The sequence below is a fragment of the Vigna angularis genome, chromosome 3 (assembly GCF_016808095.1).
Source record: "Vigna angularis cultivar LongXiaoDou No.4 chromosome 3, ASM1680809v1, whole genome shotgun sequence".
Classification (NCBI taxonomy): domain Eukaryota; kingdom Viridiplantae; phylum Streptophyta; class Magnoliopsida; order Fabales; family Fabaceae; genus Vigna; species Vigna angularis.
The window spans coordinates 1,376,411-1,394,798 of NC_068972.1; the positions used below are offsets into that span (position 1 = coordinate 1,376,411).

Below are 18,388 nucleotides of genomic sequence, written 5' to 3' on the forward strand. Positions count from 1 at the left end.
TAAATGTATATTGATATGATGATGTATGAAAGGAGTTTAGTTATTGAATAATAGGAATGTTTAAAATGTTGAGATCTGTATGGTGATGATAATGGGAAATAAATCTAGAATGAAAGTTGTAAAGTTTATAAATTTGAAATCTGGAAAATTCTTCTAAGGTTGTCTTTGATAGTGTTCGACCTCATGTCGAGCATTCGTCCTTGATTGACGTTCGACCTTCTGTCGAGCGGTTGTCTTTGATAGCATTCGACCTCATGTCGAGCGATTTCCTTTGATGGCGTTCGACCTCATGTCGAGCGATTTCCTTTGATGGCGTTCGACCTCATGTCGAGCGATTTCCTTTGATGGCGTTCGACCTCATGTCGGGTGTTAGTCCTTGATTGGCGTTCGACCTTCTGTCGAACGGTTGTCTTTGATAGCGTTCGACCTCATGTCGAGCGTTCGTAGTTGATTACGTTCGACCTCATGTCGAGCGATTTCCTTTGATGGCGTTCGACCTCATGTCGAGCGTTCATCCTTGATTGGCGTTCGACCTTCTGTCGAGCGGTTGTCTTTGATAGCGTTCGACCTCATGTCGAGCGTTCGTCTTTGATTTCGTTCGACCTCATGTCGAGCATTCGTTCTTGAATATGTCCGACCTCTTATCCAATGTTCGTTCTAAATCGTGTAAGGTCTCCTATCAAGCGCTCGAACAATTGAGTGATTTTCTGATATCAAATAGCGTTGTCCATACAGTTAATTAACGTTCGTCTTTTTATAAAAGTGGAACATAGAATGAAAATGTGAATTATTGAAAAAGTTAAAGTGTGCGAACTATTTAAGAAATGAAGTTGTGATATTGATATTTGAACGAGCGTTCCAAGGAGGAACGACTCTGGTTTCTATATTGAATATGAAATTTGGTAAAGTATGACTGTAGATAAGTTAAGACTCGCTGTCCATCCTGATGTTCCGTGATACGCCTCTTCAAGTAGAAGGGGGTATTCATGTGTGGGAACGGCAGGAGGTCCTTAGTCCATAAGTTAACATGGGCGACGTAAGAACGGACTTACCTCGAGTGGCAGCTGTTTGGTGTATCCCAGTTACTACATCACTCGGGTGCAAGGACGCTTGTAACTACACAGATTCATACAGTCCGGACGGTCTGTCTTATATAAGTATTTTTATGTTTATCATGTGATGAACTACATGTTGTATGTGCGTTTTGAAATGTAAATGTATGTATGATTGTATAAATTAAATATTATAAGCTTACCCTTGCGTTTCCATTGTGTTGTCTACTGTCCATGTATAATCCGTTTTGTCAAAATGCAATGATCATCCGTTGTGGATGTGAGCAGATGGTGGTGCATCCCTTGAGCAAATGCTGGAAGAAGAAAATTTGGATGAAACAAATCTGGTGGAAGTTGATGTGAAGGCCGAGCCTTAGAGCGCTCGTTAGAATAGATCTGTGATCATTAGTGTAGTTTAAACGTTCGGCCAAGTATTTTGTAAGGTCGTTCGTCTTAAGCTTCTAATTCTTGTTTTGTCGTACGTTGTTTTATACATTTAAGAACGTTCGTTTCAGATTTTCTTGGCCTGCGTTTATGCGCCTTCTTTTGTACTGATGTCGTTCGGCTTTTAAATCCTAATTTTAATGCAAAGACTGTTTATGTTACTGTTAATTGTAATTAATTCTGAATTATGGTAATTACTGTATTTTGGGATGTTACACACCTGCATACATTCATTTTGATGCAACGTCAGCTTATCTGTTTTTTTTTCAAGAATTCATTATTTTTTTTGAATTGATCACGAAATTAGTTTACGAGTAATTTAGACTATCTATTATTTTTTTTTACCTTAAAAGTACTTTAATTACTTTGATATTTTAAAAAATATATTTAAAAAAGTTTAAAATACCAGTACCGATATATTTGTAATGTTACATGAAGAGAACACAAAAACTTTATTTATTTAAAGAATGATTAAATGAATTTAAAAAGATTTGAAGATAAACTTTTTTTATTGTTTATTTAAGTGGATTTTAAAAATAAATTAAAGTAAATTTAAAATTAAAATTTATGAAAATTAATATAAAATTTAATTAATGTAATAAATTAAAAAATTTAATTTCAGATTCACTCTCTGCATCCAAAATTCGTTCAAATAAATGATAAACAAATATACCTTCTTCAAATCCTGCATGGATAAGATTAAAGAAGTGCAACAAGTTTAAAGAAGTGCAACAGAGGTTGGGCCTAAGCGGGTCCTTGAGTGCGTTTTATTTATTTATTTTTCTTTTGAAATATTATTTGTTTATTTGAATTGATTGAGGCCGGAAATTGAAAGAAGAATGGTTATAGGTTTGGGAGGGAAGAAAGAAAGAAAAGAGCAGAAAAGAAATGAAGAAAGAAAGGCACTGAATAGTAGATGGCAAAAGCAAACCTGTCGAGTCTCATTCACGAACTCCGTGAACGCATAGCAGCCTCCTCTTCCTCTCCCATACCCAACAACCCCTCAGACGACGACGCTTTGGAGGTCAGGTTCCGTACCGTTCTTCCCAATCTTCTCCACGTCTGCGTTCTTCCTTCTTCCACCTCCTCCGGTACCTATGATTTCAATCTTCTTTTTCTTCTTCATCCTCATAATCTTCTTCGTCTTAACAATGAATGTAATGTTAGTCTTTCTTATCTTACTCTCATTACCAATGCAGACAACCAGAGAGAAGTGATTGCTGTGGTGAAGCTTATCTCTCACACCGCCAGAAACTTCCCCGGAGTCTTCTACCACGGCAAGCCCTCCGCCGTTTCCCCCGTCCTCGCGCGGATTCTCCCTTTCTTTGCCGAACCTCTCTTTCGGTCTCTCTCTCTCTCTCTCTCTCTCTCTCTCTCTCTCTCTCTCTCTCTCAACTACTCGCTCTACTTTTCTTTTTCTTTTTCTTCGTTCTCTTCTCCTCTCACTCCTCTCCCTAATTTTAGATCTCGCCACGGCGTCTTCTTCGAAGCTCTCGATTCTCTTCTCGCACTGCTTCGCTCGGGAGCCAGAGATGCTTACCGCCAGTTTTTCGTCGATTCCATGTCGCTCATTCAAGGTATTAAACTACGCATAAATTACAGTTATGAACTCGTCGTCTTTGTTCTAATAGTTCGAAACTAAGCTGCCGTTTAGTGTGTATGATTGATCGATGGTTATATGTATGCTATTTTTTTTGTATGGTGAATTCACTATCATATGTTTGTTTTTTTGCCTACGCAGATATTTTATACGTGGCTTCGCTCAATGTTAATGGATCCTCCAGGGTGATGCTCAAGTGTTTTTCTGAGTTCTTTTCTGGAGTTGAAGACCTTCCGTCCTCCAACAAGCCTGCTGATGATTGTGGTTTACTGATTGACCTCACTGGTCGCAGCCGATGGCAACCGTTTGCAACGTGGATTTTGAAACTTCTCAGTAAATGCCTTACTGAAGGAACGCTCTATGTTGAAGGATTGATCCATGCGTCCTTTATTTCTGCTGCGTGCTCTCTTTTGTGCTATGGGGATGCTGACCTGCATATGGTGTGTAATGGTTGACGAAATTTAGAATTTGAGTTTGAGTTTTCACTTGATTTTACTTAAACTATTTTCTGGCCGATAACAAATTATCTGACGATTTGTGACGTTATGGAAGGCATGCTTTGACTTTGTACACACCATTGGAACGGTGACAAACTATGATCTCATTCCTTATCAGAATTTAATCCTGTCAATAACCACTATCTTGAGTGTCGACAAGGAGGGGCTTCCTGTTTTCAGGTTTGGTTTTTACTTTAAAATAATAACGTACTTGGGCTTTAGTCGCAAACTATATTCCATTAGATTCTTACATTTTGCTGCATTGCATAAATATAGATGACCTTATTTAAAACTTATTTCAGCATATGAGATTGCTTAATGACAAACATTAGGATTATATTCCTGCAGAAACATGGCTTATGATTTGTCAATGGGTATTTGCCTTAATGCACTCTACTCTAGCTGTCCAGAAGATATTGTCAAATTAACAGCCGCTGATTTAGTTAGTGTATTCCTTCAATCGATGGGGAGAACGAAAAGCCAGCAACTTAAGGTTAATATTGATACTTAATTTATTTTAGACTAATTTAGTTAACTGGGAAGCTATTCATTGATTCACTTCTCATTCTGAAATATGAGGAATTTGAGCTAGTGAATGGTTGAGGTTGAAGAGGTTCTGATAGTACTCCTTTCAGGTTGCATTATGCAGTGCCTATGCTAGGATTGCTCAAGTTTGTCCCCCTCATATCTGGAAACCAGAATATCTCATATCTGCACTTTATCATTCGGAACCATGTTTGCCTTTGATAGAGTGCTTCGAGGTAGCTCTGTCTACTCTTGGCCCACATCTTGTTCGGGGAATCCTAGGAAACAATGAGGATTTAACTGTGTTAGCATCAGAATATAAGTCAGTTGAAGGCACAAGGCTTGGCCACAAGAGGTCCATTCAGGATATGGATAATTTAAGCATCAAGAGACAAAAATTGAATGAAGAAGTTGTGGTTGCAGACGGCAGTCTTGATGTGGAATGTAAAAGTAGTTTTGTAGTCACTTGCCAAACAGTAGAAGGTTATGCTAGCCATATGAATAAATCTATTCTTTCATTTGTTGATTCATTAAATGCTCCTGCTGTCAGACCGGGTTCTTTGAGGCCAGAAATTGCTTTATCTGCACTTAGCATTCTGTGCATTACCTTCTCTGTTTATCCAGAGATTGATTTGTCTCTCAGAATCTTTCAGCAGATGCTTGCTTGGCTTCCATGGATAGCTGATAAGGTTGGTAGGTAGTTTTTCAAATTCCTGTTATTTATCTATGTATCTGTCTCTATCTATCTATCAATAAATTAACTTGGTATGTTGTAGGCAAAACAAGGAAACTCAATTACTGTAGATATTTCCACGTACCTGGAAGGAATTCACAGTGTATTGCTTGTGCAAAGTAAGCTTTACCTTGCCTATATCGATGCTGTGTTTAAATTTTTCTCTTTCCTTAGCAATAAAATGTTATACTTCTTCCCAGCTGATTAAATTACCGTATCCTTAAATTTTAAATCTACTTATATTTTAAAGTTGTGGTGTCTGCTAGTTCATGCTTCTGATTTGTATCACTTTGGAATTGCTCTCAATCAGATGGATCTCTCAAAGAACACAACCCTTTAGACGATGAGAATTACCATGTAGACCTCATACTTGTGCTTAAAATTCCCTGGACTCACATGCCTGTTGCTATTGATAATCGTTCTCCATGCAAAACAAAATGCCTTTCTCTTCAAGTAGTATCAAAGCTAGGCCCAAGCTTGAGCGAAAAAGTTGTTCTTGAAGTTTTAGATCTGGGTCTCCATGATCAAGCTGAAGAAGTCAGAACTGAAGCCGTCATTTCTATGCCAGTAATGGTTTTGTGGTCTGTTCTCGATGTTTCATCTCCTGTTTTTGAAAGGATGGAGTAAGTTAGCTGTGTGGATATTTTCTTGTACATAATTTCAAGAAACATGTTGGCTGCATTTGTCATTCAGTTAGTTTGAATACAGGCCTGTGATTTATGTGGAGTTACTCATATTAGATTTAAAATCTGAATTGCAGGAGCTGATAGAAAGAATATATTTTACTTCAACATTTTCTGTTTTCTTTGAACTCTTGGTTCTATTTCCTAGGATCGATTATGTTTTTGAATGCAACATATTTAAGATGTTTCTATAATTATCACAACATTCAATATTCAAATGGTAAGACTGCATTCTCTATAGTGAGCTGTTCCTTTATATTTCACCTTTTCAATATTTGTTTCTTCTTTGTTGAGATCTGATGTCAAATATAAATATTAGGTGGAAGAGGTCAAGGCAGAATGCCCATGTCAAGTAGCTCATTTTACTCAGTGTGTGACGCTTGACATCTTGACCCAAATTCATGTTGACATCGTAACTGTCGACCAAAAGTCTTCCTAGTTGTGTTTTACCATGTTTTAGATATCCAATCCTGGGTAATGGTAGGGGGTGGGGGTATTTTTTGATCCCAGTTTAACTGTAGATATATGGTGAAAGTAAATTTTAAAAAAGGCTTGGACAATCCTCACCTAATGAGCTAGCTTTTTGGGGTTGACTTTGACCCAGATCAAATTCAAGAGTTTTCAACAGTTTTCTGCATTCCAAATTTATTATAGTTGACCATTGTTCTTAAGCAAGTTTTTTATTTTCCCCATCATGTATCTGCTTGTTAATTTTTTCGAATTAGTTGGATTTGTGTGTCTTAAAATTTTGGAGAAACAAATCCTCTGGTAACCAGGTGGTTTGTTTTTTCTATCCAACACGCAGGTATGTAAAAAGAGATAATGAGAAGGTTAAGAAATTTCTTCCCACATCTCTTGGTCTTCTATCATGTCTTTATGGATGCAAAAGATCTATATCTGGTTCGAATATAAACGAATGCAAATTATTTGTAAATGTGAAAAGTGGAAGAACATGTTCAACAGTAGATTGTTTACTGCAAGGCTTCTTCTGTTCAAAATGCAATGGCAGTTTCATTTGCAATCTGGATAAGAAGCATGCTCCAATCGTTCTCCAATCTGGTACACATGGAGCAGATTCAGATTTTAGTTTTGACAATATTTTCATTCAACTTCAATCTTTGTTTTTTGAACTTCTATTTGACGAGTCATCAGAAGAAGTTCAACTTTCCTGTGCGAGAGTTATTCATCAGATCCTTGCACATGGAGCCTCTGATATTCTGCTAAAAACAAGATTTAAGTGGATAAAATGTGTGGAGTATCTTCTTACTTGCAGGAGTAAGGAATTGAGAGAAGCATTTTGCAGTCAGATTAGATTCTTTGTGGATAATCTTATTTTGAGTTCAATTTTTTCTGGAGATGCTGATAAAAGCAAGGAAGAAAAATTTTTAGATACACTTAAACATTCCATGACCATAGCTGGTAGTCCACATATATTGGAGACATTAATGGAATGTACAGCAGAAATAATGGTTGCTGTCAATATGGATTGCAAACTTTTCATATGTTCTCTTATACTGCTTGTTGATCAACTAGATAGCACACACATGACTGTGCGAATGAATGCATCCAGGTTAATACACAGATCTTGCTATTTCCATCTTAAAGGAGGCCTTGAGTTAATTCTTTCAAAAGATGTCTGTATTTGTACTGAACTGTATGATTATCTCTCAGAGAGACTTGCCAGCCGTCCAGTCTTAGTGAGGGAGTTTGCAGAAGCTGTTTTTGGTGTTGAAACAAAAGAACTTGTCAAGAAAATGATTCCTTTTGTTCTCCCAAAGCTTGTCATGTCTCACCATAATAGTCAAGCAGTTGGCACCTTATATGAATTAGCCAAGTGTTTGAACACTGACTTGGTGCCTTTGATAGTTAATTGGCTACCAAAAGTTCTTGCTTTTGCGCTTCATCAAACTGATGACCAACAATTAATTACAGCTGTGCAGTTTTACCATGTACAGACTGGCTCTGACAAGCAGGAAATATTTGCGGCTGCTTTGCCTGCTCTTCTAGATGAACTTATATGCTTTACAGATGGTGGCAATTCAGATGAGATAGCTAGAAGGTAATTTGTTTATATTTCTGAAACTTGATTTTAATTCGGTTCCTGAGTGGAAAACTTTCATACCTGGATATTAATCTTTGAAATTTGCGTTTTTGTGGGAAACTATGTTTACTGTCATCTCAGGTTTAGCTATATCAAGGATTATGTAAGGGTTGTTTGTTCGACGTCATCTCTGGTAATGTGATGATGGATTAAATATCCCCACCCTTGCTAGGCGGTTATAAAAATATGTTCTTAGGTATCTTTATTCTCAGGAAAATTAGGCCTTCTCTTTTTAAATTGTTTTTATTCCCACGGCAATGGTGTTATTGTCTACAATAACTACCTATTCCCACTGCATTCTTTTACTTTTTTTATTTATTTTTGTTTTTCAATTTTTAAATTAAATAAAATTTAATTTTTTTTCTTAAATATATTAAATACCAGCCAAGCATGTTTGTGGGGAATATCTTTCTTGGTATAATATTCCAGAGAATGATTCCTGGAATTACAAAATCATACCTTTAAACAAAAACCCCCTAACTTGTTTGTATTTGTTCTTGATTGACAGAAATTGGTTTGTTTCACATTTTGAAATTCTTTTCTTGATTAGCAACTTTATTAAATCTCAGATTTATTTGGGGTACTTGTATAACCTTCCATCATAAAGCAAAGAAGGACTCCTACTTTAGTCCAGAGTTATAATGAAAAAAAATGGCAATTGAACGGAAGTTTTGCTTGTCCTTGATTCATTATTCTTCTGTTTGTTGACAGGTTAGCAAAAGTGCCTGATATGATTAAAGACATTGCCAAAGTTCTCACTGGTGCAGAAGATCTCCCTCTGTTTTTGAGGAATCATTTTGTAGGTCTTCTTAACAGCATAGACAGAAAATTGCTCCATGCTGATGATTTTATGCTGCAGAGGCAATCACTGAACCGTATTGAGTTGCTGATTAGAATGATGGGTCCTCATCTTAGTACTTATGTGCCAAAATTGATGGTTCTTCTCATGCATGCTATAGCTAAAGAACCACTGCAAAAGGAGGGTCTGTCTGTCTTGCACTTTTTTATAAAGCAATTGTCTAAAGTATCTCCATCTAGCATTAAGCATATTATTTCTCAAGTTTTTGCTTCCCTCCTTCCCTTCCTGGAGAGAGACAAAGAAAATCCCTCGATACATTTGGACAAGGTGGTAACCATTTTAGAAGAACTTGTTCTTGATAACAGGGTTATCCTAAAGCAACATATATGTGAGTTTCCCCCATTGCCCAGCCTTCCTGCATTGGCAGAAGTGAACAAAGCAATTGAGGATGCTCGTGGAACTATGACTTTGAAGAACCAATTGCAAGTTGTTGTTGATGGTTTAAATCATGAGAACTTAAATGTGAGGTATATGGTAGTGTGTGAGCTTCGCAAGCTTCTGGACTCAAGATGGAAGGATGTTACTGATTTGATAACTGCTGAAGCTGGTTCAGACTTGGATGTTTTGAGTTCTTTGATAACATCATTATTAAGAGGATGTGCAGAAGAATCAAGGACTGTGGTTGGACAGCGGTTGAAGTTAGTCTGTGCTGATTGTCTTGGATCCCTTGGTGCTGTTGACCCTGCAAAAGTAAGAGGTTTTTCATGCCAGCGTTTTAAAATTCAATGCTCTGATGATGACCTCATATTTGAACTGATCCACAAACATCTAGCTCGAGCATTTAGATCTGCACCTGATACTGTTATTCAAGACTCTGCTGCATTGGCTATACAGGAGTTGCTAAAATTTGCTGGTTGTGAAGCATCACTGGACGAAAATGCTCCAACTACTACATCACAAGCACAAAAGGATGAGGGTAGTTGCAATGCTGTTGTATCTAAGACTAAGAGTACTAATGGTAGTAAAGGGATGAATAATAGGGGCCATAAATTATGGGATCGGTTCTCGAATTATGTGAAAGAGATAATAGCCCCATGCTTAACATCTAGGTTTCAGCTTCCTAAAGTAGCTGCTGATTCAACATCTGCTGGTCCTATTTACCTCACATCAATGTCCTTTAGAAGGTGGATATTCTTTTGGATAAGAAAACTAACTGCACATGCTACTGGATCTCGTGCAAGCATCTTTAATGCTTGTCGTGGTATTGTGCGTCATGATATGCAAACAACCATATATTTACTTCCATACCTGGTTCTCAATGCTGTTTGTCATGGTACTCAGGAGGCACGTCAAGGCATAGCAGAAGAAATCCTGTCTGTTCTTGATGCAGCTGCATCAGAGAATAGTGGTGCTTCAGTTCATGGATTCAGTGGTGGTCAAAGTGAAGTTTGTATTCAGGCAGTATTTACTCTTCTTGATAACCTAGGACAATGGGTGGATGATGTTGAACAGGAGCTTGCTCTTTCTATTTCTCAGTCATCAGTTTCTAAGCAACAAAAGTCAAAGGTCCAGAAGTCAAGTTCATTTACAGATCAGGTCCAACCCCATTTACAGTGTAAATATGTCACAGAGCTTCTGTCTGTGATTCCAAAGGTGACTCTTGCTAGAGCCTCCTTTAGGTGTCAGGCTTACGCAAGGTCCTTGATGTACTTTGAGTCATATGTGAGGGAAAAGTCAGGTTCTTTTAACCCTGCTTCTGAGAGGAGTGGCATCTTTGAGGACCAAGATGTTTCACATCTAATGGAAATTTATAGCTGTTTGGATGAGCCAGATGGACTATCCGGCTTGTCTTGTTTGAGTAAATCTTTGAGGTTGCAAGATCAGCTGTTAATGAACAAAAAGGCTGGGAATTGGGCTGATGTTTTAACTTCTTGTGAACAAGCTTTGCAGATGGAGCCTACCTCATTTCAGAGGCATTCTGACGTCCTTAACTGTTTACTAAATATGTGCCACCTTCAGGCCATGGTCACTCATGTTGATGGTTTAATTTCTAGGTTTCCTCAGTACAAGAAATCATGGTGCATGCAAGGTGTGCAGGCAGCCTGGAGGCTTGGCCGGTGGGATTTGATGGATGAGTACCTTGGTGGAGCTAAAGAAGACGGTTTAGTTTGTAGTGGCTCTGAAAGTAATACTTCATTTGACTTGAATGTTGCAGTGATTCTCCAGGCAATGATGAAAAGGGACCGTTTCTCTGTAGCAGAAAAAATTGCTTTATCCAAGCAGTCACTAATTGCTCCCCTTGCTGCTGCAGGAATGGATTCTTACATGCGAGCCTACCCATTTGTTGTTAAACTGCACTTTCTAAGGGAACTGGAGGACTTTCATTCTCTTCTGGGTAATAACTCTTTCTTAGAGAAGTCTTTTCACTTAGATGATCAAGCTTTCTCTAAATTACTGGACAACTGGGACAATCGACTCAGGTTTACACAGTCATCACTCTGGGCGAGGGAGCCCCTCCTGGCTTTCAGAAGACTGGTATTTGGTGCAAGTGGCCTTGGTGCTCAAGTTGGGAATTGCTGGCTTCAATATTCAAAACTGTGTCGCCTGGCTGGTCATTATGAAACAGCCAATAGAGCAATTTTGGAAGCTCAGGCCTCTGGGGCCCCTAATGTCCACATGGAAAAAGCAAAACTTCTTTGGAGCACACGGCGGTCTGATGGTGCCATTGCAGTGCTGCAACAATCTCTCTTGGACATGCCTGTTGAGGTTTTAGGTTCTGCTGCAATATCATCTATTACTAGCTTGTCTCTCTTACCACTAAATACACAGCCTATTCTTTGTGAAAGTCAGACCACGAATGAAAATAGAAACATTGCAAAGACCCTTCTTCTGTACTCAAGGTGGATCCATTACACTGGGCAGAAACAGAAGGAAGATGTAATAAGTCTTTATACCAGGGTGAGGGAACTGCAACCTAAATGGGAGAAAGGGTACTTTTATATTGCTAAGTATTGTGATGAGGTGCTTGGTGATGCCAGGAAACGGCAGGAGGAGAATTCTGAACTTGGTCCTAGAAAGATTCCTTCAGCAACTGTTGTTGGCTCATCAAACCTGAATGGTGAGAAGCGATGGTGGACCTATCTTCCTGACGTACTATTATTCTATGCAAAAGGACTTCACAGGGGACACAAAAATTTATTTCAGGCACTTCCAAGGTTATTAACCCTGTGGTTTGACTTTGGAAGCATGTATCAAAGAAGTGGTTCATCAAACAAGGATTTAGTGAATGTACATTTGAAGGTGAGTAGAGAAATTTCTTCCCTCTACTGTTTTCTTTGTGATCAAGACGTCAAAACTCTTAATCTGCATTTGTAGTTTTTATACTATTTGCTTTCTTTTCTTTCACTTTGGCAGGTAATGAGTATTATAAGAGGCTGTTTGATGGAATTACCAACATACCACTGGTTGACAGTGCTACCTCAATTGGTTTCAAGGATTTGTCACCAGAATGTGGAGACTGTTCGACTGGTCAAACTTATCATTACCTCTGTTCTGCGCCAGTATCCACAACAAGGCTTATGGATAATGGCTGCTGTTTCAAAATCCACTGTTCCTTCAAGGCGGGAAGCAGCAGCTGAAATTATACAAGCTGCTCGTAAAGGTTTCAGCCCAGGAAGTAAGGAGAACAGTTTATTTGTTCAATTTGCTACACTGATTGATCACCTGATCAAGTTATGCTTCCATGCTGGTCAGTCAAGATCAAGGACAATTAATCTCTCAACTGAATTCAGTTCTCTGAAGAGGATGATGCCCCTGGGAATTGTAATGCCAATTCAACAATCTCTTACTGTTAATCTTCCGACATGTGATGGGAATCTGGGTGGTTCACTTATGTCTAATATCTTTTCGGCTACAGATCTTCCTACTATATCTGGCATTGCTGATGAGGCAGAAATTCTTTCTTCTCTTCAGCAGCCTAAGAAAGTAAGCTAATGATTTTCTACCTTAATATTTTTTCTGATTCTGGAGTATGCAGTTCACTTATTTTAAATACAAGGGTGGTGTTGCGCTGTTTTTGGGGTTTCCACATAATTTCAGTTGAGCAGGCATTGTAAGTCGTAATAGACCAAACTATAGCATTGGTGCTGTGATAGGTTCAGGGGAAGTATATATTAGAAGGAATAAGGGTAACAGACAGTTATACCTGTCTGTGAGGTGGGTTGTTGTAAACAGACTATTATATATAGTCTATACAGGGGTTGTTTTAAGTAGTTTTTTGGAGAAAATTGTAAGTAAAAGGAAGGGAGAGACAGATCCTGTTAGAGAATGGAGGGTCTATGAGAGAAGAAAGGGAAAACAGAGGACTTAACTGCTAGTCAGTTAAGTGGGTTTGGGAAAGAGGCCTATATAAGGACCTCTTTGTTGTATCAGTTAGGTGGTTAGACATTTGTTGATTTGTTGACCGGTCATAGCACCTGGTGAAGGAGGTTAAGCTCCTGGACTATTATGTATTCTTGTTTCTTTCTTGTGAATACACACCCATTATTCATCCCATACTGTGTGGTGTTTGTTTCTGTGAGCGTAAAAGTGTGAGTGAGTTAGATTTTTTACCTGAATCTCTAACAGATCCTCTCAAAAGACCTGGGATTTGTGTGTACCAGTAACTAGATACAGACCAAGCTGTCTAGTTTTCATAGGAAGATCATCCAAGAACCTGTGAGTTCTTTACAGTGTAAATAAAATCTGGGTACCTATCATTCTGCTTATTCTGCTTATTGTATTACATTTTTCCTATAGCGTCAATTAACTTAATGGTTGGAGCGGCCAATTGGGCAGAGTATTGTGAGCATGTGGCCTGCTACAAGCATTAGTTGGTCTCTAATTAGGAGAAAGTGGCTGGGGATAAGAACTGCATGGAAGTTCTTTAAGGGGTTGCTTTTCAATTATTGATATTTGATCAATATTCCTAACAGGAATTTGGCGTTGTATTTATTTTCAAACTCATTGCAAAGATGGCAGTACTGTTTTCCTTCCACTGGACCATTTTTACTTAGTAGAGTTATCAATTTTCATTAAATGTCATCTGCTTAAGATACTGGATAGGTCTAGCGAACTTGTTTTCCCAATGAACCCACCGATAGAGAATGTCATTATTTTGTTGTCTACTGTCTTGTGTTCACCATCTTTTTAATTAATACCCCTTTCATTTCAGATTGTTCTATTAGGCAGTGATGGTCTTGAGCGCCCATTTCTTTGCAAACCAAAGGATGACCTTCGGAAAGATGCTCGCATGATGGAGTTTACTGCAATGATCAATCGATTGCTGTCCAAATATCCTGAGAGTCGTCGAAGGAAGCTTTATATTCGAACATTTGCTGTGATTCCTCTGACAGAAGACTGTGGCATGGTAGAGTGGGTGCCTCACACTCGTGGACTGCGGCACATTCTTCAAGACATCTATATTACCTGTGGAAAATTTGATAGGCAGAAAACTAATCCTCAAATTAGACAAATTTATGATCAATGTCAAGGTAAAATGCCAGGGGATGAGATGCTAAAGAACAAAATCCTTCCAATGTTTCCTCCCGTTTTCCACAAATGGTTCCTGACAACATTTTCAGAGCCTGCTGCATGGTTCAGGGCCCGTGTTGCTTATGCTCACACGACTGCAGTTTGGTCCATGGTTGGGCATATTGTGGGACTGGGTGATCGGCATGGTGAAAATATTCTTTTTGATTCTACAAGTGGTGATTGTGTTCACGTTGATTTCAGTTGCCTATTTGACAAAGGTTTGCAATTGGACAAGCCTGAGCTTGTTCCTTTTAGGCTAACTCAGGTAATAGAACCACATAATTGGAAAATATTTTGCAAATCAATCATATTATTTTACTTTTTCCTCTGCTGAACACAGAAATTGGCCACAATTAGCATTAGTCTTACTTCCCAAGGCTATTAAACTTATAAGTCCTACACTTATAATTTTGGGGAAAAAAATTCATCACTACTTAGAAGTAAAGATTATGATTTGTGGCACCTATCAACACCTAGCTTTGCTAATTAATTTTGTTTCTCATATTAATGAATGCTTGCATAAATGTTCTAACGGATTGCAACAAAATCTACAGAACATGATCGATGGCTTAGGAATAACTGGATATGAGGGTATCTTTTTGAGGGTTTGTGAAATTACACTTTCAGTACTGAGGTCGCACAGGGAGACTCTCATGAGCGTGCTCGAAACTTTCATCCACGATCCTCTTGTGGAATGGACGAAATCTCACAAGTCCAGTGGTGTAGAAGTTCAAAATCCACATGCACAGGTTTGGGATTCAGTTTTTGTTTTCATATTGTTAATGTAATAAATTTTATCACCATCTGCAATTTATCATTCTTTTCATCGAGGATTTATATGAAAATAATATAGAAAAAGTTCCAATTGATATGCCTTTGTTGTTTTGTATCCGTTTAAGCATATAATTGTTGCAAGACACTAGAGCAATTAAATATAATTGTTGTAATTATCTCTGGATTTTATCAGAGAGCAATTAGTAATATTGCGGCAAGGTTACAAGGAGTAGTTGTTGGGGTTGGAGCTGCGCCATCATTGCCACTTGCTGTAGAAGGTCAAGCTCGTAGACTAATTGCTGAAGCAGTCTCTCTCAAGAATCTTGGAAGGATGTACATATGGTGGATGCCTTGGTTTTGAAGATTTGGATGGGTAGAGAAGTTTTTTCATGTCTTTTCATACAGGTACGATATGATGTCATTAGTTTCATTTCCTTTATTTAATTTGAGTGTTTATGTGGATATATACATACAGAGAGTCAATCTATAAACTGAACAAATGAATGCATGGATGAAGGTGGTCCTGCTTTTGGTCAAAGAGTTACAATACCATTCTGCCAAAAGATTTGGATGAGTGGAGCTTGACGCCCCCATAGTTTGCATGTACACCTTGCTCTGCTTCGCAGGGATCCATCCCTTAGAAGCATGTTTAAAAGGTGCTGCTATTTGATTGTATATAATCTTTTAACATACTTACCAACCACTTCCCTTTTTAAGGATAATATGATTAAAGAAAATAAACTTTTTGTATTTATAAGAAAGTTATTCATCTATTAGGTTCCCTGCTACCAATCATTTTACAAGATAATTGCGTCGCTAGGAGCTATGTAAATTTTCCACAATCATAACTTGACTTCTTGAAATATTGACTAACTAAGAATGTGGCCAAGATGTTTTCCCTCAAAAAAGTAACCAATTTGGACTCAGCCTGCTGAATAGAACCCACCATATAAGCTGTGGCACTGACATCAATGCTTCTCCATCTTCTCTCCTTTGCATATTTCTTCAAGCTTTCCTCAATCTTTTTATAATGCACCTCTTCGGCTTTCTCTTTGACACCTCTTCCTGGTTCTTCGGAAAAGGCCTCCGCTAAGCATCTGGCCAAAACAACCCCATCCTCTAAAGCACAACACCCTCCCTGTCCAAGGTCAGGAGTCATGGGGTGGAAAGCATCTCCACCAACACAAGCGTTGCCCTTACTAATGTTCCCCAACATCAGATCCCAGGGATGTCTATATCGCAATGGAGATGATAAAAATCCATCTACATCCGTTTTTTCTATGAAAGCTCTAACATCACTTGGCATGTTCTCAAGCTTTTCTAACACGTATTGTTTCAGTTTGGCAGGGTTCTCTTCTAGCTCTTTCTCTGCAAGGCAGGCAAATGACAACGGTAAGCACATTTTGAATGTCTACAGGCATGTATAGTGAATGAATGATATGATATTTTTTTCAATGTAAGTTTCCAGTTAAGAACTTGTATTTAAGAAAATTCACCTTGGCTGGTGGGTATCCAAGTGAAAAACCAGTAGACTGCCTTTTCATTACAAGGAACAACACCAGCTCGAATACCTTTGCCGGAAAACCGCATGAACCTGGGCTGAAACCCATGGTTGGTCTTGAACTCTGCAAAACCCCTGACTGCATATCTCCCAGTAAAAGAGGCCTCCTTGAAGCCTAGCCACTTTGCCACCAAGGAGTTCACTCCATCACACCCAATCAACACCTATTACCGTTGAAAACATCCAAGTATTAGTTGGAGCTTACTAACTTGGATTCATAACAGTTACTTCGCTTGTTTGCTTCTCATACAAGAAATATCCATGCTTATTTCTTCTCGTGACATGTCTCACATAATATTTACCTTGGCTTTTATGGTTGTCTTATCAGCAAGATGGAGTATCTTATAGAAGCCAGATTCCTCAATACCAACAACTTTTGACGAATATCTGATGGTGCCTGTTGGAAGCTCATTCACAAGGGCTTCCAACAATGACTTCCTTTTAACACAACGAATTTCAATATCTCTACAACATCACAAAAACACCAATTATAAAAAGAATTTGGATCAAATTTAACAACCACGCCCTCTACAATGAATATAAACTGAATAATTATCCCCCAAAAGAATAAAACTAGAGAGGTCAGCTCAAATTGAAACATTTAGGCACACTAATTCATGGAGTATACTTCCGATTTCCTGTTTCTCTGAAAGGCATGGCTGCTGTTTGTTGACCTGTAACCAATGAAGTGGTGACAATCCTGTTATCCAATCCCAGCAGTTCAGTTTAGAGAAAAATGAATGATACTAAGAAGAGAAAGTATAGAAGACGTGGGTGTATAACATACCCATTGAGCTGGAGATGTTGGCGACGGAGAATGTCTCCAACACCGACAGCATCCAAAGCCTTCCAAGCATTTTGCCATATGGACAAAGCAAAGCCAGTAACCCTCAAAGTGTCCGAGGATTCCAACACCAAACTTGGGATACCCAACCTGTGAGTATAAATGAAACAAACTAATAATAAAGACACAGAAAAATAGTTTGGTTGTGAAGGAAGTGGAAAAGATACCTGTGAAGTCCTAAGGATGTTGTGAGGCCAGCAATTCCAGCCCCCACAATCACAATATCTTCAACTAATTCTTTTTCCATTGTTACAATGTAATTGTGTGGCTGAATTCGCTTATATAGACGTATACGGAAGATGAGTGCAATAATAAGGATGTTCTCACAAACACTTAGTCGTGTAATAATAAAATTTTGAAATTTTATTTTATATATATTACATTGTATAAAAATTCATAAAATATAAAAAATGTGAGAATAATTTTATAAATTAAAATATATTTCGAAGACATTGTGAAAAGAAAAACTATAAATGATTAGCATCATGAATTACCTATTAATGTTTAAATACATAAGAATAATATAGCTAATTTCAATTTTTTTAAAATATATTCATAAAAAGAGCACTTTCACTTTTATATTTATATAACTACGCTATTTCTAAAATACATTTACGTGTATAAATATTTTGAGGACAAGATATTGGTTTTCTATTATTGGAATGGGATTCTTATAATACATATTAACATGTAAAAGCGGCACTATTGTACTTAAGAGGCTGATTAGGTTTTGGAAATTTTTTTCATGTTTGAGTAAGTTTTAGTGTTTGTAAATTTTTATATATTTTTTTATTAATTTTTATATTAGATATTTAAATTTTTATATTTTTTAATTAATTTGATTGTTTATGTTTTTTTTTATTATTAAGTGAATGATGTATTTGTTATGAACTCCGAAAAATTATTAAATTGAGTACCGAAAAATGTAATAGAATTTTTTTTAGGTTACGCATTTAAATCTCCTTTTTAGTGAATTTCTTAACAAAGTATATGCAATGCAAATGAGTGTCATAGGTAGAGAGGTTGCGCATTTAAATCTCCTTTTCAGTGGATCTCTTAACAAAATATATACACTTGAGTCTCATAGGTGATGAAGCACACTAAAATGCTTACAATTGAGTCTTTAAATTATTTTTTATTATAGTTTTTCATCTAATTTCATCTAGGCACAAAAATAAATAACAAATCTTGAAATTGATTTATT

The 18,388-nt window shown here is 37.6% G+C and overlaps 2 protein-coding genes across 5 annotated transcripts; one reads left to right on the forward strand and one right to left on the reverse strand.

Annotated features, from left to right (window-relative positions):
- Window positions 1-2,324: 2,324 nt before the first annotated feature.
- Window positions 2,325-16,616, forward strand: LOC108325877 (serine/threonine-protein kinase ATR). 3 transcript variants are annotated; one of them, XM_017558990.2, is made up of 16 exons: window positions 2,325-2,587; window positions 2,696-2,840; window positions 2,961-3,073; window positions 3,238-3,536; window positions 3,649-3,773; window positions 3,942-4,086; window positions 4,229-4,807; window positions 4,895-4,970; window positions 5,162-5,474; window positions 6,340-7,593; window positions 8,347-11,734; window positions 11,849-12,418; window positions 13,647-14,270; window positions 14,560-14,754; window positions 14,973-15,184; window positions 15,255-16,616. In XM_017558990.2, exons 1-15 carry the CDS (start codon window positions 2,413-2,415, stop codon window positions 15,138-15,140), a joined length of 8,169 nt encoding a protein of 2,722 aa, XP_017414479.1. In that variant the 5' UTR covers window positions 2,325-2,412; the 3' UTR covers window positions 15,141-15,184; window positions 15,255-16,616. The 3 variants fall into 3 exon arrangements, with proteins under 3 accessions (XP_017414479.1, XP_017414477.2, XP_017414480.1); XM_017558988.2 differs by having other exon boundaries at window positions 15,297-16,616; XM_017558991.2 differs by having other exon boundaries at window positions 14,973-15,152.
- On the reverse strand, window positions 15,507-17,490 carry LOC108325879 (monooxygenase 2). Of its 2 annotated transcripts, none has more exons than XM_017558992.2 (6): window positions 17,352-17,490; window positions 17,128-17,274; window positions 16,969-17,040; window positions 16,643-16,805; window positions 16,276-16,504; window positions 15,507-16,147 (listed from the first exon to the last, which is right to left on the reverse strand). In XM_017558992.2, exons 1-6 carry the CDS (start codon window positions 17,429-17,431, stop codon window positions 15,603-15,605), a joined length of 1,236 nt encoding a protein of 411 aa, XP_017414481.1. In that variant the 5' UTR covers window positions 17,432-17,490; the 3' UTR covers window positions 15,507-15,602. The 2 variants fall into 2 exon arrangements, with proteins under 2 accessions (XP_017414481.1, XP_017414483.1); XM_017558994.2 differs by having other exon boundaries at window positions 16,969-17,014; window positions 17,352-17,473.
- Between the last annotated feature and the right edge of the window lie 898 nt (window positions 17,491-18,388).

Excerpts from the sequence above, each read along its gene's own strand:
- LOC108325877 (XM_017558990.2), top strand. The coding sequence starts at position 2,413 with ATGGCAAAAGCAAACCTGTCGAGTCTCATTCACGAACTCCGTGAACGC. Across the intron at positions 4,971-5,161 it reads CAGTGTATTGCTTGTGCAAA|ATGGATCTCTCAAAGAACAC; the intron begins GTAAGCTTTACC and ends GCTCTCAATCAG. Across the intron at positions 5,475-6,339 it reads CCTGTTTTTGAAAGGATGGA|GTATGTAAAAAGAGATAATG; the intron begins GTAAGTTAGCTG and ends TCCAACACGCAG.
- LOC108325879 (XM_017558992.2), bottom strand. The coding sequence starts at position 17,431 with ATGGAAAAAGAATTAGTTGAAGATATTGTGATTGTGGGGGCTGGAATT. Across the intron at positions 17,275-17,351 it reads ACATCCTTAGGACTTCACAG|GTTGGGTATCCCAAGTTTGG; the intron begins GTATCTTTTCCA and ends TTATACTCACAG. Across the intron at positions 16,505-16,642 it reads AGACAACCATAAAAGCCAAG|GTGTTGATTGGGTGTGATGG; the intron begins GTAAATATTATG and ends CAACGGTAATAG.